This window comes from Anomaloglossus baeobatrachus, chromosome 2 (genome assembly GCF_048569485.1).
Source record: "Anomaloglossus baeobatrachus isolate aAnoBae1 chromosome 2, aAnoBae1.hap1, whole genome shotgun sequence".
Lineage (NCBI taxonomy): Eukaryota > Metazoa > Chordata > Amphibia > Anura > Aromobatidae > Anomaloglossus > Anomaloglossus baeobatrachus.
In genome coordinates this window covers 775,674,892-775,694,171 of record NC_134354.1, presented here as the reverse complement: position 1 = coordinate 775,694,171, position 19,280 = coordinate 775,674,892, and the positions used below count along the sequence as shown (strand labels likewise).

At 49.1% G+C, this 19,280-nt stretch overlaps 1 protein-coding gene across 1 annotated transcript in view; it reads left to right on the top strand.

Moving 5' to 3' along the window:
• NOX4 (NADPH oxidase 4) overlaps positions 1-19,280 on the top strand; it is a 369,265-nt gene that overhangs the window by 114,971 nt on the left and 235,014 nt on the right. The window contains exon 7 of the mRNA XM_075334714.1: positions 15,025-15,097. Coding sequence (XP_075190829.1) covers positions 15,025-15,097 — 73 coding nt within the window. The remainder of the gene's footprint in view (positions 1-15,024; positions 15,098-19,280) is intronic.

Genomic DNA, 19,280 nt, shown 5'->3' with positions numbered 1-19,280 from the left:
TCTCACAGTCTCTCTGGGGTGTTAGCTTCTCCTTCAGAGGATCAATGTTACTCCTTCTCTCTTGTCTTTCTCACCCAGAATGGATAATCTCCCAGGTAAACAGAGAGTTTGGGTGGATTCCAGGCCCCCTCCCCCAGACCTAGGGACAGAAGCACTGCAAGGGGATATAACTTGACTTAACAAACAATATATTGACTAGACCACCATGCCCAAAACATGAACCCTCACAAAATAGTACATAACCCACAATATCACACCATCACAGATGGATAGATGACTAGATGGATAGAGGGATAGATGGATAGAGGGATAGATAGAGGGATAGATGGATGCCTTTGACACAGTTGACCATTCCCTTCTACTACAAATTCTCTCGTCTCTGGGCATCACAGACTTGGCTCTATCTTGGATCTTCTCATACAATCAAACTTTCAGCGTCTCCCACTCTCACACTATTTCCTCATCTCCCCTGCTATCTGTTGGTGTCCCCCAAGGTTCATTTTTAGGACCTTTGCTGTTCTCTATCTACACCTTTGACCTAGGACCGCTCAGAATCCCACGGCTTCCAGTATCATCTCTACGCTGATGATTCGCAGATCTACCTCTCTGGACCTGACATCACCTCCCTACTAACCAGAATCCCACAATGTCTGTCTGCTATTTCATCCTTTTTCTCTGCTCGATTTCTAAAACTGAACATTGACAAAACAGAATTCATCATCTTTCCTCCTTCTCACTCGACACCCCTATCTGACCTAGCCATCAATGTCAATGGCTGCTCACTTTTCCCAGTCCCACGTGCTCGCTGCCTGGGAGTAACTCTAGACTCTGATCTCTCCTTCAAGCCACACATCCAAGCCCTCTTCACCTCCTGCCACCTCCAACTCAAAAATATTTCCCAGATTCGCAAATTCCTTTCCCAAGAAGCTGCAAAACACCTAGTGCATGCCCTTGTTATCTCCTGCCTGGAATATTGCAACCTCCGGCTCTGTGTCCTCCCTACTAACAGTCTGGCACCCCTATAGTCTATTCTAAATTATGCTGCCCGACTAATCCACCTGTCCCTCTACTCCCTGACCTCTCCTCTCTGCCAATCCCTTCACTGGCTTCCCATTGCCCAACGATTCCAGTTCAAAACCCTAACCATGACCTACAAAGGCATCTACAACCTGTCTGCTCTCTACATCTGTGACCCAGTCTCCCGATACTTACCTGCACGTAACCGTCAATCCTGATAAGATATCCTTCTTTACTTCCCTCTCATCTCCATTCCCACCATCGCATCCAAGATTTCTCCCGTGGCTCCCCCATACTCTGGAATGCTCTGCCACAACACATCAGACTATCGAATACCTTGACAAGCTTCAAAAGGAACCTGAAGACCCACCTCTTCCGACAAGCCTACAACCTACAATAACCCTCAGTCTGATACAGTGCCGCACAACCAGTTCTACCCTAACCTACTGTATCCTCACCCATCCCCTGTAGACTGTGAGCCCTCGCGGGCAGGGACCTCTCTCCTCCTGTATCCTCACCCATCCCCTGTAGACTGTGAGCCCTCGCGGGCAGGGTCCTCTCTCCTCCTGTATCCTCACCCATCCCCTGTAGACTGTGAGCCCTCGCGGGCAGGGTCCTCTCTCCTCCTGTATCCTCACCCATCCCCTGTAGACTGTGAGCCCTCGCGGACAGGGTCCTCTCTCCTCCTGTATCCTCACCCATCCCCTGTAGACTGTGAGCCCTCGCGGGCAGGGTCCTCTCTCCTCCTGTATCCTCACCCATCCCCTGTAGACTGTGAGCCCTCGCGGGCAGGGTCCTCTCTCCTCCTGTATCCTCACCCAACCCCTGTAGACTGTGAGCCCTCGCGGGCAGGGTCCTCTCTCCTCCTGTATCCTCACCCATCCCCTGTAGACTGTGAGCCCTCGCGGGCAGGGTCCTCTCTCCTCCTGTATCCTCACCCATCCCCTGTAGACTGTGAGCCCTTGCGGGCATGGTCCTCTCTCCTCCTGTATCCTCACCCATCCCCTGTAGACTGTGAGCCCTCGCGGGCAGGGACCTCTCTCCTCCTGTACCAGTCTGTGCCTTATATTGTTTATGATTATTGTACTCGTTTGTTATGTATACCCCTTTTTCACATGTTAAGCGCCATGGAATAAATTACGCTATAATAATAAATAATAATAATAATAATGGAAGAAGGGATAGCTGGATGGATAGAGGGATAGATGGATAAAGGGATGGATGGAGAGATGGATGTAGGGAAGGATAGATGAATAGAAAGATAGAGGGATAGATAGAGGGATAAATAGATAGAGGGATGGATGGATGGAGGGATAGATGGATAGAGAGATAGATAAATAGAGAGATGGATGGAGGGATAGCTGGATGGAGGGATAGCTGGATGGAGGGATAGCTGGATGGAGGGATAGATGGATAGAGAGATAGAGATAGATGGATGGAGGGATAGCTGGATAGAGGGATAGATGGATGGAGGGATAGATGGATAGAGAGATGGATGGAGGAATGGATAGAGGGATAGATGGATGGAGGGATATCTGGATGGAGGGATAGCTGGATAGAGGGATGGATGGATGGCTGGAGGGATGGAGGGATAGATGGATAGAGAGATAGATGGATGGAGGAATGGATAAAGGGATAGATGGATAGCGGGATAGATGGATGGATAGATGATGCAGTGTATATGCTCTCGGTGTATGGAATGACTTCTTGTAATACACAGGATTCCTTATATCCTAGCAACAGCGCCGGCTTCCCCCGCAGAAGTCATTTAAATTCTGGAAATGTAAGGGGCTGGTTTTTTTTATCAAGGTCAGCTTCATATCCGCACACGGCCGCAGAATATTCCCAGTCCTCATAATTAGAGTCTCCGTGTCTGGCGGGTAATGGGCGAGGAGCGTATGGCCCATGTTCTCCCATTCAGGACATGCGGCTGGTGTCAGTGCGGCAGTGGCTGCCATCATTCTTGCCTCCTGTACAGCCGGCTGCCAGCGCTGCCGCCTATTATCACTGCATTACTTATTCCTGTGCACAGATAACACATCTCATTATATGAGGCCGAGAGCAAAATGCACAACCCGTCTCCTCCCGCGACCCACGGTCACTGATCTGGGGCTTCAGGTCACCGCACGTCACATCCCATGATGGGAACAGGAAAACAGGGACATTGAGGATGAAGGACTTCCTATAAATGTGGAAAATCCAAATTAATACTGGACGTTGGGTAAATTCCATGTAATGCAGAATGGAAGATATTTAAAGGGAACCTGTCACCACTTTTTTTTGGCTATAAGCTGCAGCCACGACCACAGGGCTCTTATATATGTACCGCCCCACGGCCTCGGCTGCGACCGCCGAGCCGCTCGGATCCGTGCTCGTACTGTGGGCGGTGGCTCGAGCCTCTCACGGACCCAGGGGTCACATCGCTCTACAAGGGGGGTTGGCGCTACGCGCGGGGAAATGCGGGTATTTGGTTTTGGGATGATTGTTCATGACACCACCCACGGGTTGTGGTGATGGTAGACACCACCGCTGCGGTGAAGGTACGGGGACTCCCGGGAGCGGTGTAGTGGCGCAGCTAGGTGTTGACCCCTCCGTGGGTAGGGGTTATTGGTCCCGGGGCCCGGTTGTGTGAGGGCCGGGGTGCAGGGCGCAGGGTTGCGGCGCGGTGCGGTGCCGGATGGCACTGGTGTACTCACGATTAAACCACATAGAGTCACTGGTAAACCAAACGGAGGGATGGACGGGGCCCGCAGCCGGCTGCAGCTTCCTATTCGGGTTGGCAATGTCCGCCTTTCTCCTGCACCTGTGTTTGTAGTGTGACCACTGTGCCTGGGCACTGGTAGTCCGCTCCACGGTGTGTATGTGTCGTAGGAGCCTCTTTTGCCCGCAGACGCTGGCCCTTGGATCTCTGGCCTCTGGCGGTGGCTCTTATCCGGACGGGTTGGGCTGTTGCCTTCAATCGGGACTTTGGTGGGAATGAACCCCTGAGGTCCAGACCACAATCAGTTAATTTGACTATGGTGGTGGCGTATAGCCTAGTTCGGGTCTGAGTACCCTGCCTGGTGCTCCGGTATCCTGTTGGCTCCCCGGTTCGGTTCCGGCAGGCCGCTACCCTGTCCTGGTCCCTCATGGTTCCACCGGTCGTATTCCCGGTCTCCTGCAGGCGGCCACTATCGTCTGCCTGCCTGACTGTTTGGGGGGGGGGGTCCTAGGCTCCAACCCAGGCCCCGCGCAGAACCGTACTCCACTACTCTCCACTCCACTGTACTGAACTGGACTGTCTACTGTGTTCCTGCCTCAGGCCAGCAGACTCCTCGGGGGGCGTGTCTTTCCACCTTACTCCGCCCACCTGGTGTGCCTGTCTGACTCTGAGGGAGGCAATCAGGTCTTTGTGGTTGACTGGTGGTACCTTTCTAGTGTGGGGGGTGTGCGGTGAGTGTAGTAACCTGTGACCCCTGGGGTCCAGGGCGTTACATATACAGCATTCTAAGCTGCTGCATATAAGAGCCCAGGCCGCTGTGACAACATAAAAAACAGTTCATAATACTTACCTAATGGTCGTGCTGCGGTGGAATTGGGTCTCGGAGGTGTCTCCATTCTCCGGTGCTGGCGCCGCCTCCTTCGGCCATCTTCGTCCTCTATCTGAAGCCTGTGTGCATGACGCGTCTACGTCATACACACTCGCCGGCATTCAGGCCCTGAGCAGGGCAGGTCAAAGTATTGTAGTGCGCCTGCGCAGGACTGGCGAGTGTGTATGACGTAGACGCGTCATGCACACAAGCTTCAGAAAGAAGACGAAGATGGCCGAAAGAGGCGGCGCCAGCACCGGAGAACGGAGACGCCAGCGCGACCGTTAGGTAAGTATTATGAACTGTTTTTTATGTTCTACAGCGGTCTTGGCTCCTATATACAGTATGTTAGAATGCTGTATATAAGAGCCCGGTGGTGGTGGCTGCAGCTTATAGCCAAAAAAAGTGGTGACAGGTTCCCTTTAAAGGGGATTTCTGTAAAGAAAAGAAAACACCAAAGTATGGTTTGAAAATATCTACTTCCTGAACGGAGACATTCCTGTATACAGCTGCTTACAGCTGAGGGTTTGTTACAATTTAGTCTAGCCTCAGGACGAAATATTTACTGGGGTTGTACTATAAATTCAGCTTAAGGCCCGTTTCACACGTCAGTGAAAAACGCACACATGTCCCTCCGTGTTCTGTGATTCACGGCACACGTGGGTTGTCCATGTGCAATCCGTGATCCATGATCGCAAATGGACATTACTCACCTGCCTTCACTGCTGCTGTCCATGGTCCTGAACTCCTCGGCTCTACAGCGTCCGCCCACCGCTCTCTGCAGCTACTTCCGGGTCGGCTGTTCCTGCTTTCACGAATATTCATGAGCCAGGCAGGAGCTGCAGAGAGCAGAGGCTGCACAGCGCGTCGCTGGAAAGGTGAGTTGGAAATGTTTATTATTTAATATGTCAGTGTTTTTCTGGTGCGTGTTTCACGGATCACACACAGATCACACCATAGTGTGGTCCGTGGGTCATCCGTGATGACAGAAAAAAACGGACTTGTCTGCGTGCAGAATCACGGACACGGGTGTACGCTGCACGGAGACAAGTTCAGTGAAAAAATACTGGAGTGTGAGCAGACCCATTGATTATAATGGGTCTGCATATGTCAGTGATTCTGGTACGTACAAAAAAAAAGCACAAACGTACCAGAATCACTGACGTGTGAAACGGGCTTTAATCTGTTGATCACACAGACGCCTCTCTCCTTTGTCAAGGAGCCTCCGTGTACAGACATGGCTTTGGGTGGGTGCATGACACTTTCTTTTGTGATGCACATCCGGTCGCTTTAGCGATGTCTTTGCGTGTGACACCTATGAGCGATTTTGAATCGTCGCAAAAACGGTCAAAATCGCTCATCGGTGACATGCCCTGCTATTCTATTCCCCTATGGGCGGAATGTTACGTCCCGCTCATCTCCGCCGCTCCGCTTCTATTGGGCAGTGGTTCAGTGACGCTGCTGTGACGTCGCTGTGACGCTGAATGAACCGCCCCCTTAGAAAGGAGGCGGTTCGCCGGTCACAGCGACGTCGCAGAGCAGGTATGTGCGTGTGACGCTGCCGTAGCGATAATGTTCGCTACAGCAGCGATCACACGATATTGCATGTACGATGGGGGCGGGTGCTTTAGCGCTCGACATCGCTAGGAATTGCTAGTGATGTCGTAGCGTGTAAAGTGGCCTTAAGACATACAACACCAGAGTTCACTTGGCCAACCAGTTTCTGTTTACACCGTGTGCAGAATTATTAGACAAGTTGTATTTTAGAGGATTTTTTTTATTATTGATCAACAGCTATGTTCTCAATCAACCCAAAAGACTCGTAAATATCAAAGCTTAATATTTTTGGAAGTTGGAATGGGTTTTTTTTAGATTTGGCTATCTTAGGAGGATATCTGTTTGTGCAGGTAACTATTGTGGCACCCTGGACTAGCCAGGTCGTCACAGGTAACACTCAAACACCCCCACCCCCATTAGACAGTAAACACAAAACCCTTGTTGCCTCCCTCCAGGGTCTGATGTCCACACCAGGTGGGGCGGAGCCAAGAGGTTGGCCCCACCCACCGAGGAGTTCACAGGCCTGGAGGCGGGAAGAGTGTCAGTAAGGAGTTCAGGAGTTGAGTGGAGGAGGTTGAAGTGAAGAGTGTCTGGGTTTGGGGCCCAGGCACTGCCAACAAGGTTGGCAGACGGTGGTGGCCATCTGCAGGAGTGGTGAATCGACGCGGAACCGTAGGACCGGGGTCGGGCGTTGGCCCGCTGGTACCGACCGGGGAGCGAAGTGAAGCCAGCACACACAGGCAGGGCCATCGGACCCCGACTAGGCTTAGAGTCGCCATCAACAGTCAAATCCGAGTGTGACAGGAACCCCAGGGGTTTCCTAACAGCCAAAGACCCGATAGAAGGCAACCGCCCACACCGTGAGGGTATACAGCTACCGCCTAAGGCTAGAGACCCAAGGGCCAGCGCCTGCGAGCAAACGGGCTCCTCCGGCATCCATACACTGGGGAGCGGACTACCGTTGGGGATCCACCGTAGTCAAACAAGTACACAAAGGTGCAGGGAAAGACAGCCGCAATCACCTGTCCGGGGAGAGACACTGCAGCCGGCTGCGGGACCGGTCCATCCAGCCGTTTGGTTTACCGAGGACTTTGTGCATCTCTTACTGAGTGAGTACACCCGTGCCATCCGGCACCGCGCCACGCTGTCCCTGCAACCCTGCACCTCACCAACCCTGCCTCCCCGTCACACCACCGGGCCCCGGGACCACCGACCCCTACCCACGGAGGGGGAAAACAACATCCCAGCTGCTCCCCACCATTGTTCCCGGGATCCCCGTCACCAGCAGCGGTGGTGCCCATCTTCACCACAACCCGTGGGTGGCGTCACGGACTAAATCCCCCAAACCAACCACCCTTTTTACTCACGGGCGAGGAGCGCCACTCGAGTCCCTGGATCCGGCCCACCGCTCGAGCCACCGAGCAGCAGACGCAGCAGCGCCGGACCCGAGCGTTAGATGCGCAGCGGCGGCGTCCTCCCCGCCCGCGACACTATTACTGTGCAGAATTATTAGGCAACTTAATAAAAACCAAATATATTCCCATCTCACTTGTTTATTTTCACCAGGTAAACCAATAGAACTGCACAAAATTTAGAAATAAACATTTCTGACATGCAAAAAAACCCCCAAAAAATTAGTGACCAATATAGCCACCTTTCTTTATGATGACACTCAGCAGCCGACCATCCATAGATACTGTCATTGCTTGATCTGTTTACGCTCAACATTGCGTGCAGCAGCCACCACAGCCTCCAGACACTGTTCCGAGAGGTGTGCTATTTTCCCTCCCTGTAGATCTCACATTTTATGAGGGTCCACAGGTTCTCTATGGGGTTCAGATCAGGTGAACAAGGGGGCCATGTCATTATTTTTTCATCTTTTAGACCCTTACTGGCCAGCCACGCTGTGGATTAGTTGGATGCATGTGATGGAGCATTGTCCGGCATGAAAATCATGTTTTTCTTGAACGATACCGACTTCTTCCTGTACCACTGCTTGAAGAAGTTGTTTTCCAGAAACTGGCAGTAGGTCTGGGAGTTGAGCTTCACTCCATCCTCAACCCGAAAAGGTCCCGCAAGTTCATCTTTGATGATACCAGCCCATACCAGTGCCCACCTCCACCTTGCTGGCGTCTGAGTCGGAGTGGAGCTCTCTGCCCTTTACTGATCCAGCCTCTGGCCCATCCATCTGGCCCATCAAGAGTCACTCTCATTTCATCAGTCCATAAAACCTTTGAAAAATCAGTCTTAAGATATTTCTTGGCCCAGTCTTGACATTTTATCTTCTGTTTCTTGGTCAGAGGTGGTGGTTTTCAGCCTTCCTTACCTTGGCCATGTCCCTGAGTATGGCACACCTTGTGCTTTTTGATACTCCAGTAACGTTGCAGCTCTGAAATATGGCCAAACTGGTGGCAAATGGCATCTTGGCAGCTTCACGCTTCATGGGCAGCTATTTTGCGCCTTTTTTGCTAAACACGCTTCTTTCAACCCTGTTGGCTATTTGCCATGAAACGCTTGATTGTTCGGTGATCACGCTTCAAAGGTTTGGCAATTTCAAGACTGCTGCGTCCCTCTGCAAGACATCTCACAATTTTGGACTTTTCAGAGCCAGTCAAATTTCTCTTCTGACCCATTTTGCCAACGGAAAGGAAGTTGCCTAATAATTAAGCACACCTTATATAGGGTGTTGATGTCATTACACCGCACCCCTCCTCATTACAGAGAGGCACAGCACCTGAGTTACTTAATTGGTAGTTGGCTCTCAGCCTATACAGCTTGGAGTAGGACGACATGTATAACAAGTATCATGTGATCAACATACCCATTTGCCAAATAATTCTGCACACGGTGTACTTTTATTCTTCATGCCGTTATGGCAGACATGGCTTTCCTCTCTCGTTCTCTGAGGGGTCCCAGTCTTCAATCTATTCCCCACTATTTCAGAACTCGTCCTCAATACTCCGGAGACCGCACCTCTTTCCTCCTCATACTGTACACCTTCATCCGCTTCTGGGCCCCGACAGTTTTTCTAGCTGGACGACTCTAAGCGCGCTGTGGTGAGCCGTAGGCTCCAGATCTCTAGAGGATACCTCGGGGTTCACTTACTGATGCTAGCACCGATGGCACGTCTTCCCATTTTGAACCCACTTCTTGACTGACTTCCACCGGAGCTCCATCTGGGCCCCGACAGTTTCTCTAGCTGGACAACTCTCTAAGCCTGCTGGGGTGAACCATAGGCTCCGTACCTCCAGAGGTTACCTTGGGTTCTCTTACTGACCCTAGCACCGAGGCCATGTCTTCTGACTTTGAACCCACTTCTCTGGAGCTCCCTCACCTAACCATACACATAGCCATCTATCACTCTATTTCTAGATGGCAGAATTTATTAACCTGATAGACAGCCCTAACTCTGCTGCATCCAGAACCTATTCTCCTCTAAAAATACTTAAATATTAACACATGCATTTATCATATTCAACAGTAAATAGTAAATACATAAGACATAGCACAGTTATATCATGGGGGCACTGCCCACCTATTACACATGTATTATGCAAGATTATTGGGGCAGGGCTTCTACTGTAGCTAAACGCCTTACAGCGTTTCCAATCAGAAATTTGGAAAAAAGCAAGATATATATATATATATATATATATATATATATATATATATATATATATATAAAAGTATATATAAAATATATTTTTAATATACTAAAAAATCCAAACAAGGGAAGAGTTGCCATTTTTCTGCATTTATGTCATGCTAGGTACAGGGAAGTACCAAGCGAAAGGGAAGGGAAAACCTTTGTCTAGGAATAGGGAAGATGGTGACCCCTAAACAAACCTAACACTGGTCCCTGGGGTCCCTCACCACCATAGATAGGCTCCGCACCCATGCGCCAAGCAAGAAACCTGACCCTAGGTATCCCTAATGCTGGACCCTAAATACAAAATGGATGGGATGACCTCTTCGTCAACCCGACTAAACAACTGTAGAAGACACAAGGAGGACACACAATGGAAAAGCATGAACTACTTATCCACAGATGACTCAGGCAGGAGTTCAGCAAAGTTTTCAGCAATGATACTACAGAGGAGTACAAGCCACCTGCTTGTAACCAAGGCTTGAATGAACTGAAAAATATCACCAGCGTCAGTCCAGGGAAGGAAGGAGTATTTAAGCATCAAGAGAATGCTGATGACCAGCAGCTGGGTGGAAGGCGAGCTCCTGCTGTGTCCAAAAGGGGAGAGAGGAATCCAGCAGGAAAGATACCTATACCAATGACTACTGAGCAGCAACAATGGAAAGTCAGGCAGCATTCTGTGCAGCCAGACACTGTGACCTTCTATAGCCAGAAACCACATGACTGTCACCCGTGACAATTTACTGTTACTCGTAAATAATGTTTGTTGCTTATCCACCAGATCAATATTCAATGTATGATCACTGGAGGTCTGGCCTATGAGGCCACCACCGATCCCAAGAATAGATGTGCCAAAGCTCCTTGTGTGAATAGAGCGGTAGTGCACATGTGTGACCAGCATTTCCTGTAGATGGTGAAAGGAACAATGGTCGCACATGCTCACTGGTGCTCCATTAATGCAGGGGACTTTACAACCCCATTCTACTGGACCCTAGCAGTCAGACCCCATAGTGATCATATGCCTTTAGCTGTAAAGGCGTATGGTTATAGCAGAAGCCCTGCCCCCAAATCTTGCAAAATACATGTATACTAAGTCCTAGCCCCCATAAAAACCTATATCAGCTGACCATCTACAGAAAATGAAAGGTATGTCCCTATGAGGACAACAGGATTGGTGAGGCCTTGGGTACCGCCACTAGGACACCCTCTGATCCTGTGAACAGGGACCACACGCTAATCTATAGCACAGTTGTACTTCATTAACTATAGGTAGTTATCCACAGCCCTGGTCTTTGGAATGGAGAGCTTTGTGAGCCTTGGTCATGCATCTTCTGGAAGCGCGCCCCTCGAACACGTGTCAGCAGATTATTTGGATGCAACGAGACAGTAAAGGAGACTCAGTGGTGGATCAACAACAGATATTTACCCAAATAAGAGTGGCAATGGTAAGGTGCAATCAGGGAATAGCACAAGTGACTAGTAGAGGAATTAGCAACGGAGTTATTCAGAATACAATCACAATAATATTCCTATCACTATCCAACGGCCACTGTCAACGTTATCATAAACTAAATCCCTCTATCAGGACAACATCAGCGACACTCTACGCACCGTTCTTTATCTAAATGAGACTAAGTGGCACATAGGCCCTAACGAGGTCAAAGATGCTACCCACTAGGCCGCAAATCCATGTTGTTGGGTCTCCTCACACATTAAACCGGCTGGCCTCCTTCCTTCACGGAAACGCGACCTCAGTCCCCACTCAATACCGTATCTCTGCACAGGAGCCATTTGCCCGGTTCACTCGGATCTTCTTCTGGAAATGGAATGTTCTGTTTTCGGTATTCGGTTTATGGACTTCCACTGGTCACGAGCTTCTACTGGCATAGATCATGGTCTTCTGCTGGAGCTGGTTACGGTTCTCCTACGGGTGCAAGTCACGGTCTTCTACTGCAATTGGTAATGGTTCTTCTACTGGCATAGGAGATGGTCTTCACTGGTATATATCACCGCTCTTGGGCCCTTCTGCGGCACTGATGATATAAGCTCGTTTTACTGCTACCCAACTATCCCTGGTGCAGGTTCTTTCACCATCTCACCCTCTTCATGGCCCGGCCTTTTATATTTAGTAACTGTGATACAACTGTCACATGACCTGGTGTCTCTCTTCTAAACTCTTCCCTTGAGGAAACACACATTCAACTCTTTAGTTCCTGTTTGCTCTTATTACCTTGGACCACCAGATGGCGATATTTACTTGTATTGACTTCTGCATCCCCTTACACATGACAAGTCTAGCAAGAAATATGGCCATTATTGGATGCTTCAAAATGGAGATGGAGTCATTAGTAGAGATGGTTCCACCATAATGGTGCTTTAGTTTTTTAAAAGCTTTTTTTACATCGCACATTTTCCAGGTTCGTACACGTTGTGCAATCCAGCAAGCGTCCTTTCTGAGATTTCTTATTTTGCTGCAAAACACAGCATGAAACTGAACAAAACTGTGAAAATGATATTATTATGGGCCAGAAATGGGAACATGGAGCTGCATTTACACATCAGTTCTACCGGCAGTGTGACTGAATAGTCGTCTAGAAATCTCCCCATGAATTCGCACATATGAAGGTTCGTGTGAAAATCTCCTATCACCTTACAGCTGGGTAATCCAGACCCGGTGCACGGGAACAATTCAGTTGTATTTGTTTGTGTGTCTAGGATATTTTCCTAAAAGCCGAGTTCTAAACAGCTGTATATTGTGGCCTTTCGGTTCTTGCAGGAAGATTTTTTTACCACTTTGCATAGAGGTGATTATATAGTATTTTTTTTTTTTACATTGTGACATTGTTCTTTGTATAAATGGTAAAAAAATTCAAAGTAGTGTCAAATTGTGGAAAAAAAAAAATGCATCCACACCCTTCTGCTATAAATATCCACTTCTCACACCTCCTTATGCCGACTATAGCTCATACCTATGCAGTCCACTTTGAAGGACCAAGTCTCTGGAGAAGCTGAGGTGTCGCTTCTGTTGCAGCTGAGATGTTCCTGTTGGAAAAGCATCTGAGTGTTTTTTGTTGTATTTTTTTCCCCACCAGTTTATCTTACCTTCCTTGTGTAGTATTATTGCAGTGGTCTTTACTATTAAGGGTGAGTTCAGTGCCAGCAAGGGCCTAGGCATGTGATGGCGCACTGGGGAAAAAGACCCATTTAGGGATGTTAGGGAGTGCAAGTGTGACGCCCTGGCCTATCAGGTTGTCACAAGGGTGCCGTGCAATCTGCCCTTCTGCATGGTACCCGCTCCTCCTTGGTTACGGGTGTTGTCAATTTGGTGCTGCTATCAACAGGTATACCAAAAATCCTGAGGAACACTCTGCACCACACCCACCAGCCACCCATTGGGCAGCCTGAGGGGAATAGGGCCACCCAGATAGAGGGATGGAAGAGGGAGGGCAGAGATGTCAGTGCAGTTTTTAGTTGAGTGGTGAAGAGAGAGCAGTGGTGACAGGACAGATCACGCTGCGGAGCTGGGCTCCTGTACCCGTCCCAGGTGCCAGACGTTGGCCTGCCCAGAAGGAGCTAGAACCCCGGTCGCAGGGGGTAGTGACAGGGGGCACGGTGCTGCTACAGAGAGCGGGCCGGCTGCCTTGTGCTACAACTGGGCAGGGGCCAGGACACGACGGGGTACGCGGACCCTAGGCTGGGAAGAAGCTTCACGCAGCCCAGTAATTAACCCGACGGGAACGGAGTCTTCAGGAACCGTTCCCCACCCGCTCCAGAATCAGGGTACTAGTGCAACGAGGTGGATAGGACTTCCCACAACCGTCCAGAAAATCTCAAGCGTGAACCCTGAGAGCAAGCTCACCTTGCTAGCCACGCAGGTGAGCGGGATCCGAGTAACTGCACGTGAAAGGGATCCATACGACAGACACACAGTGCCAATGAACAAGGCTTCAGGCCAACCAGCAACACCAAAGGGACATGGACCCAGCGTGCTCGCCCAATGGTAGCAGAATATTCAAGAGTTTGGTTTACCTGGTGTCAGCGTCAGTGACTTTGGACCGTGTCAGTACCTGATATCCCTTCACATCCGAGGGGTTCCCCACTCCATCCATCACCGGACCCCGGGACTTCACTCCCCCTGCCCACGGAGGGGTTAAGGCTGCTTTCACACCTCCGGTTTTTGCTATGCGGCACAATCCGGCACTTTTCAGGAAAAACGCAACCTTTTTTTTTGCTGCTGGTTGCGTTTTTCCTGCATAGACTTTAATTAGTGCCGCATTGTGCCGCATGGCCTTGCGTTCCGTCCGGTTTTTGCCGCATGCGGCAGATTTAGCCGAAGCGGCGGCCGGATGGAACGTTGCCTGGCACGTTTTTTTTCTGCGGCAAAAAAAAACCGCATCGCGCAGCATCCGGCCGATGCGGCGCTTTTCCCAATGCATCCCTATGAATGCCGGATGTGGCGCGATGCGGCAAACACCGCATCCGGCCGCCGCATGCGGTTTTTGCCACTGCGCATGCTCAGTAGCATGCCGCAAGCGGCAAAAACCGGACGGGCCGCATGGGAAAAACTTATGCAAAGGATGCAGTGTTTTCACCGCATCCGTTGCATAGGTTTCACAGCCGGATTGAGCCGCACGGCTCAAACCGGATGTGTGAAAGCAGCCTAACATCTCGAGCTGCCACACACCATCGTCCCCGGGCGTCCCCAAACGGCAGCTGTGGTCCCTCACGTTACCACTCACCATGGGTGGTGTCACGAACATTATCCCCAATCACCACCCAAAACATCCCACTTTTTATTCCGGGTAGCGGCACGACCCCGCCTCGGATCCGGAGACCACTCGAGCCACTGTGGATCCAGGTCCGAGCAGCCCGTCAGCTGTCGCGGGGGTGGCACACAAGGATCAGCCTCAGGTGAATGTTAGGAGGTGACTCCACTCCCCACTCCTTAGCGCCAACGTTTTCTGTTATATTGCCACCCTGATGTTCCCTCTGTGTATGGGGGGGTCTTGTGTAAATATGCAACATTTTGTGTTCTATCTTCAGTCAGTCTGCTTAGAGTTCCTAACATCCCGGGACTAAGTACTTGCTTTAGAATTATTCTCTATAATGTGTCCGTTGACGCTTGTATTTACAAATATTATGCTACTGTAAACAAGGTTTTTAAAACGCTAAGAAATTATTATTATTTTTCTATCAGACACTGTATTATTGATCCCAATGTAATTTCTGTTTCAGTTCCAGGGGTGACGGGAATCCTGATGGTGCTCATTTTATTTCTCATGTCCACAGCTTCCACTGCATCAATAAGGTAACCGCAGGAGAGTGTTGAATAGAGTTTTCACTTAAAGGGAACCTGTCACCAGATTTGGTGACTATAAGCTGCGGCCCCCACCAGTGGGCTCTTATATACAGGATTCTAATATGCTGTATATAAGAGCCCAGGCCGCTGTGTAGAACGTAAAAATCACTTTATAATACTCACGTAAGTGGTGGTGTGGTGCAGACTGGTCACATGGGCGTCTCCATTCTCCGAATCCGGCGCCTCCTCTTTCAGCCATCTTTGTCCTCCTTCTTCTGAAGCCTTGGTGCATAAAGCGTCCTACGTCATCCACACTCGCCGGCACTGAGGTCCTGCGCAGGTGCACTACAATTCATTGATCTGCCCTGCTCAGGACAGATCAAAGTGGAAGTCAATGCCGGCGAGTGTGGATGACGTAGGACAAGTCATGCACAAAGGCTTCAGAAGAAGGAGGACAAAGATGGCCGAAAGAGGAGGCGCCGGGACCGGAGAAAGGGGACACCCATCCGACCAGTCTGCACCTCGCCGCCCTTCAGGTGAGTATTATAAAGTGATTTTTACACTCTACACAGCGGCCTGGGCTCTTGTATACAGTATGTTAGAATGCTGTATATAAGAGCCCACTGGTGGTGGCCACAGCTTATAGTCACCAAATCTGGTGACAGGTTCCCTTTAAAATTAATGTAAAAAGTAAATAAATATAAGTGCACATGATCAGTGTCAGCAGCGTTTTGGATACAGTGTGTTTTTGCTCCTTCCAGAACGCTGTATTGTGCAGTACAAGCACAGTGGATGGGATTTATAGAAATCTCCTGCCCACTGTGCTTCTCATCTACGCTGCGTATAAAGATATGCTGTGTGGCTTTCTGAGCTGCAGCATGTCAATTTATGCTTATGGAGACGTGAGTGTTCTCAGCGGGGAAAACACAGCGAAAATACGATGTCAGCAATCCTGACCGCCGGCACGGATAGCACGCTCTCCCACAAAGGACACTAGCATCTCTGCAAGAGCAAACACGCTACATCCAGAACGCCCCAACATCTGGATTGTGTGCACATACCCTAAAAATATACATTTGAAAATTGTAAAGTGCATTTGTATTCAGCCCCCGAGTCAATACTTTGTAGGACCACCTCTCTGTGTCTTTGGGGGACATCTCTCCAGCTTTGCACATGTAGAGGTGACATTTTTGCCCCATCTTCCTTGCACACTCGCTCTCGCTCAATGAGATTGGATGGAGACGTCTGTGATAAGCAATTTTCACGTCTTGTCACAGGTTCTCAATTGGATTTTGGTCTGGACTGTAACTGGATCGTTCACACATATGAATAGGCTCCGATCTAAACCCTCCATTGTCGCTCTGATAGGATGTTTAGGGTCGTTGTCCTGCTGGAAGGTGAACCTACACTCCAGTCTCAAGTCCTTTGCATCCTATAACAAGTTTTTGCTCCAGGATTGCCCTGTATTTAGCTCTATCCATCTTCCCATCTTCTCTGACCAGCTTTCCTGCCTCTGCTGAAGAAAAGCCTCCCCACAGCAGGATGCTGCCACCACCATGTGTGATGGTGGGGATGGTGTTTTCAGGGTGATGTGCAGTGTTAGTTTTCCACCACATGCTCACTGTGCCCACTACTTCGCTTTCTACAAACTGCAAACGTGACTTCTTATGCTTTCAAAATTTTCTTTCTTTTTGCCGCTCTCCCATAAAGCCCAGATTTGTATAGTATACGACTAATAGTTGTAATATGGACAGATTCTCCTACCTGAGATGTGGATCTCTGCAGCTCCTCCAGTGACCATGGGCCTCTTTTCTGCTTCTCTTGGGATGTCAGTTTTGGTGGACAGCCATGTCTTTGTAGGTTTGCAGTCGTGGCAAGCCCCTTTAATTGTTGGATGATGGATTGAACAGTGCTCCTTTTTTATAACCTAACCCTGCTTTACTCTTCTCCACAACTTTATCCTTGACCTGTCTGGTGTGTTCCTTGATTTTCATGCTGAGGTTTGATCTCTAATGTTCTCACACAAATCACTGATGTCTTCACCGAACTGCTGGAGTTATAATGAGCATAAAGTACACTTCTGGAGGTGATGGGTCACTCGGGATATTATCTATGGGTATCAGATTATGGGGGGCTGAATACAATTGCACGTCACAATTTCCAAATTAATATATTTAAAATATTTATAAAACCATGTATCATTTCCTTTACACTTCTCAAATACAAGGCACTGTATATGAATACCGTCATGGTTGAAAGTGTTGGCACCCTTGAAATTGTTCCAGAAAATACTGTATTTCTCCTAGAAAATTATTGCAATTACACATGTTTTGTTATTTCCTTTGTGTGTATTGGAACAACATAAAAAAAAGAGGAAAAATAAGCAAATTGGACATCATTTCACACAAAACTGCAAAAATGGGTAGGACAAAATTGATGTCCGCCTCAACGTAACCCTTTGGAATAAATAATGAGCAATCAATCGCTTCCTATACCCATCCATAAGCTTCTTACTTCTCTCACCTGGAATCTTGGACTCTTCTTTATAAACTGCTCCCGGTCTCTCATATCTGAAGGCGTCTTCTGTTCACCCAACAGCAATTTTCAGATCTCTCCACAGGTGTCAATGGGATTTAGGTCCGGCTGCCACTTCAGGACTCAACAGCACTGTGTTTCCATCCATTTCTGGGGCTTCTTTACGTGTTTGGGGTCATTTTCCTGCTGGAAGACCCATGACCTAAGACGCAAACCCAGCTTTCTGACACTGGGCACAGCATTCAAAATCCTTTGGTAATCTTCAGATTTCATGATGTTTTGCACTCAGTCAAGGCTCCCAGTACCAGAGGCAGAGAAGCAACCCCCTAACATTGACCTCCACCATGTATGACTGTAGGTACTTTGTTCTTTTCTTTGTAGGCTTTATTCTGCTTTCGGTAAACTGTAGAATGATACTCTTTACCAAAAATCTCTATCTTGGTCTCATCTGTCCATAAGACGCTTTCCCAGAAGGATTTTGGTTGCTCATGTATATATTGGTAAACTACAAGCTAGCTTTTTTATGTTTCTGAGTCAGTAGTGAGGTCCTCCTTGGTCTCCTCCATAGTTTTTTATCTAATTCACATGTGGACAGATAGTTTGCACTGACAGAGATGCTCCTGAGCTGCAGGACAGCATGAATTTCATGGGAACTTGATTGGGGCAGTTAATCCACCATCCAGACTATCCTGCGGATCAACATTTCATCAATTTTTCTCTGCCGTTCCTGAAAAGGTAGATTAGCTCCAGCGCCATGGGTTCTAAACTTCTTGATTATGCTGTGCACCATAGACAAAGGCACATCAAGATCTCTGGAGATGGACTTGTAACCTTGAGATTGTTGATATTTTTCAACAATTTTGGTTCTCAAGTCCTCAGACAGTTCTCTTCTCCGTTTCTGTTCTCCATGCTTGGTGTGGCACACACAATGCAAAGACTAAGGCGGGCTTTGCACGTTGCGACATCGCAAGCCGATGCTGCGATGTCACACGCAATAGTCCCTGCCCCTGTCGCAGCAGCGATAACTTGTGATTCCTGGCGTAGCGAACATTATCGCTACGCCAGCTTCACATGCACTCACCTGCCCTGCGACGTCGCTCTGGCCGGCGACCCGCCTCCTTCCTAAGGGGGCGGGAAGTACAACATCAGAGCGACATCACACGGCAGGCGGCCAATCAAAGCGGAGGGGCGGAGATGAGCAGAATGTAAACATCCCGCCCACCTCCTTCCTTCCGTATAGCCGCCGGCGGCAGGTAAGGTGATGTTCCTCGCTTCTGCGGCTTCACACACAGCGGTGTGCTGCCGCAGGAACGAGGAACAACATCGTACCTGTTGCGGCAGCGTAATTTTGAAAAAGTCGGAGCCTACACCGATGATACCATAACGACGCTTTTGCGCTCGTTAATCGTATCATCTCAGATTTACACACTACGATGTCGAAAGTGACGCCGGATGTGCGGCACTTTCGATTTGATCCCACCAACATTGCACGTGCGATGTTGCAACGTGCAAAGCCGCCCTAAGTCAACTTCTCCCCTTTTAACTGGTTTCAGGTGGGATTTTTATATTGCCCACACCTATTACTTGTGTAAGGTGCCAAAGGGTGGTAGTCGTGGGTGAGCTTTCAGTGCAGTCTCATGCACTGGCACACCAGAGA